Raw genomic sequence first — 2,569 nt, 5'->3', positions numbered from 1 at the left:
GCAAGTCAATTATATTTTGAAATCATCTGAAAGTATGATTTCCTCTGTATACTTTCTGTATGCACTGTGAAGATACCATCCCTGCTCTTTGAGGTGTTTACCATCTAGGCACATCCTTGCCCTGCCTAAAAATAGCTGGCACAAGCCCTTATTGAAATAAAAGTACACATGAGGTTAGCACTTGCTCTTTGGATTAAGTGACTGCTATGTGAGGGACTCTTGGTTGACCCCAGCAGGCCCTGTGCCCAATGCAGGGCCTGTTAGATGCCAAGCAGCTGTTGAATGTACTTTGTGCTTTCACCAGGGTTAGATGAAGACTTATAATAACCCCAAACCCTGAAGGATTATGGCATCCTTCTTCCATTTATAATTCAAAACAAGAATAATATTAACCATAACATTGTCCTTTGGGTGTTCCTGCTTGCTGGTGCTCTAAGTTAACAAAGCGAGCATACGCATATAGACACGCAGACACTGGAGAGAGAAAATATAATGTTTTCTATTTTATTAAAAGCATCAAAGCAATCGTCAGGGAAATGGAGAGGTATTGCTTAAGGGGTATTGAGTTTCTGTTAAAGGTGATGAAAAAATGTGTCAGAGGATAGTGGTGACGGCTGCACAACATGGAGAGTGTAATTAATGTCACTGAATTGTACATATCACAATGGTTGAAATGGAAATGTTTTGTTACATATATTTCACAATAAAAATTTTTTTTTTTTTGCTTAAAAAAAAAATTCATCACAGGAAAAATGAGGACTACGTTGGTTGTTTTGACAACAGGCAGAGAAGCCAGGCTTTCCTTTTCCACAGCGCTTCTATTTCCTTTGAAGAAAGAACTAGCATTGTGGAACAGCAATGCTCATTAATGTCCACATGCTCCCTTTGTTCTTTTCTGTTAGGAGGTGAGGACAAGCTGGAGGCCTTTGGCATACCCTCAGAAGTCTGCCTCAAGTTCTCACTGAGCCACTCTTGAGAATGGAGCGATCCACACGGGAGCTGTGTCTCAACTTCGCCGTTGTCCTGATTACAGTTATCCTTATATGGCTCCTGGTGAGGTCCTATCAATACTGAGAAGCCATGCCACGCTCCTGGGATTGACTGTGAGGCTCCAAAGCTGCCTGCTGGATGCCCTTAAACCTCCCTGCTATCCTGGGATGCCTTTCTCTGTACCCCGAGGCACCTCTGACCGGCACTCACAGTTTCTGAGGTGACCTCAATGATAGAATGGTGTGTTCTCTCTCTAAGGATGATGCTCTCAAGGGCTGCCAAGTGTTTGCCAGTGAGCGTTAGATTCATCTCCCACCTCTTACTGCAAATGTGTTAGACAAGCCACAAGGTTAAAATTAAACTGGATTCATGATGATACAGAATTGTAACAAACCCCTGATCTTACCACACATCCCTTCAATCCACACTGTCTGCAACTAAACTCTAAATCAACCTGCCAGAAGAAAGAAATGTTAAAGGAAGTCTTTGTCAGCCCCTACAGCTGTCATGTGAATAAAGTTAAGTCAACCACAAACATGGCTTTTAAAATTTATTTTAGCTTCTATTTGTGATACTGCATTTGACCCTTGGCTGGGCCTGAAGTGACAAATGCTAGGGTATCTCTAGCATTTGAGATAAGCCAAGATGCTCCAACTGCTGAGGATTTGAAACCAAGTCAACTAAGAGTGTTGCATTTCAAATAATTCCATTGGTTCGGTGCTCCTCAAACTATTTCTCTAAACTGGTTTCAAGGACATAAGGAGAGTAAGGTCTGGTGCATAGCCGAAAGTACCCACTAAAAGCACAAAATTTCTTTGGAGTCTTGTGCTTTATCTTTAAAATTCACAAGATATATATATTCTATTCTTTAATATCTCCATGTTTGTTTTAATATAAATATTTAAAATTATCTACCACTGAGTAAAAGCAAGCAGTGAGTCATGTCCCTGAGAATAGCATACTCCAGTTTGCTTATTGTCATTGCTCAAATAAACTAGTCGTTAATAAACCATAGTTATAACAGGAAGACAGAAAATAGAAATTTATATCCATGTTTATAAAAGAGACATATGAAATAGATATTTCTTAAACACGTTGCTAGAACATCCACACTAGACAGACTGAATCTGTTATTTGTGCCCAATTCTGAGGTAACCATGAAGAAATGGTGAGAATGTTGTTAAAACACATCTTCTGTAGCACTCCTTATGAAGGCATGGTTGAGAACTCAACCTATCACAGAGACACTGTGGTTCTGCACCCAGGTTTATGCACCCAGGGATGATTTTTTTAAATACTGATACTCGTCATACCAATTAAATTAAAATCTCATGGAGGTAGAGCCCAACCATCCGTATTTTTCAGAATCCTCTAGATGATTATATTGTGTAGCTAGAACTGAGAATTACTGATAGGCCTGTGCTTCTCAGACTTTGATGTGATTATGAATAACCCCAGGGGTCTCATTTAAAGGCAGATTATGGTGCAGTCTGAGGTGGGGGCTGAGAGTCCGCATTTTAAACAAGCTCCTAAATGATTCAGTGCTGTGGTCCATGGACCTCACTTGGATTAGCACAAT

The 2,569-nt window shown here is 40.2% G+C and overlaps 1 protein-coding gene across 1 annotated transcript; it reads left to right on the top strand.

The window, feature by feature from the left end:
* The first annotated feature begins 978 nt into the window (after positions 1-978).
* SLN (sarcolipin) lies at positions 979-1,074 on the top strand. Its single transcript, XM_023736928.1, has one exon. It carries the CDS (start codon positions 979-981, stop codon positions 1,072-1,074), a length of 96 nt encoding a protein of 31 aa, XP_023592696.1.
* Positions 1,075-2,569: the final 1,495 nt, after the last annotated feature.

This window comes from Trichechus manatus, unplaced genomic scaffold, assembly GCF_000243295.1.
Source record: "Trichechus manatus latirostris isolate Lorelei unplaced genomic scaffold, TriManLat1.0 scaffold00094, whole genome shotgun sequence".
Classification (NCBI taxonomy): Eukaryota; Metazoa; Chordata; class Mammalia; order Sirenia; family Trichechidae; genus Trichechus; species Trichechus manatus.
This window is presented reverse-complemented; position numbering and strand designations above follow the sequence as displayed.

Excerpts from the sequence above, each read along its gene's own strand:
- SLN (XM_023736928.1), top strand. The coding sequence starts at position 979 with ATGGAGCGATCCACACGGGAGCTGTGTCTCAACTTCGCCGTTGTCCTG.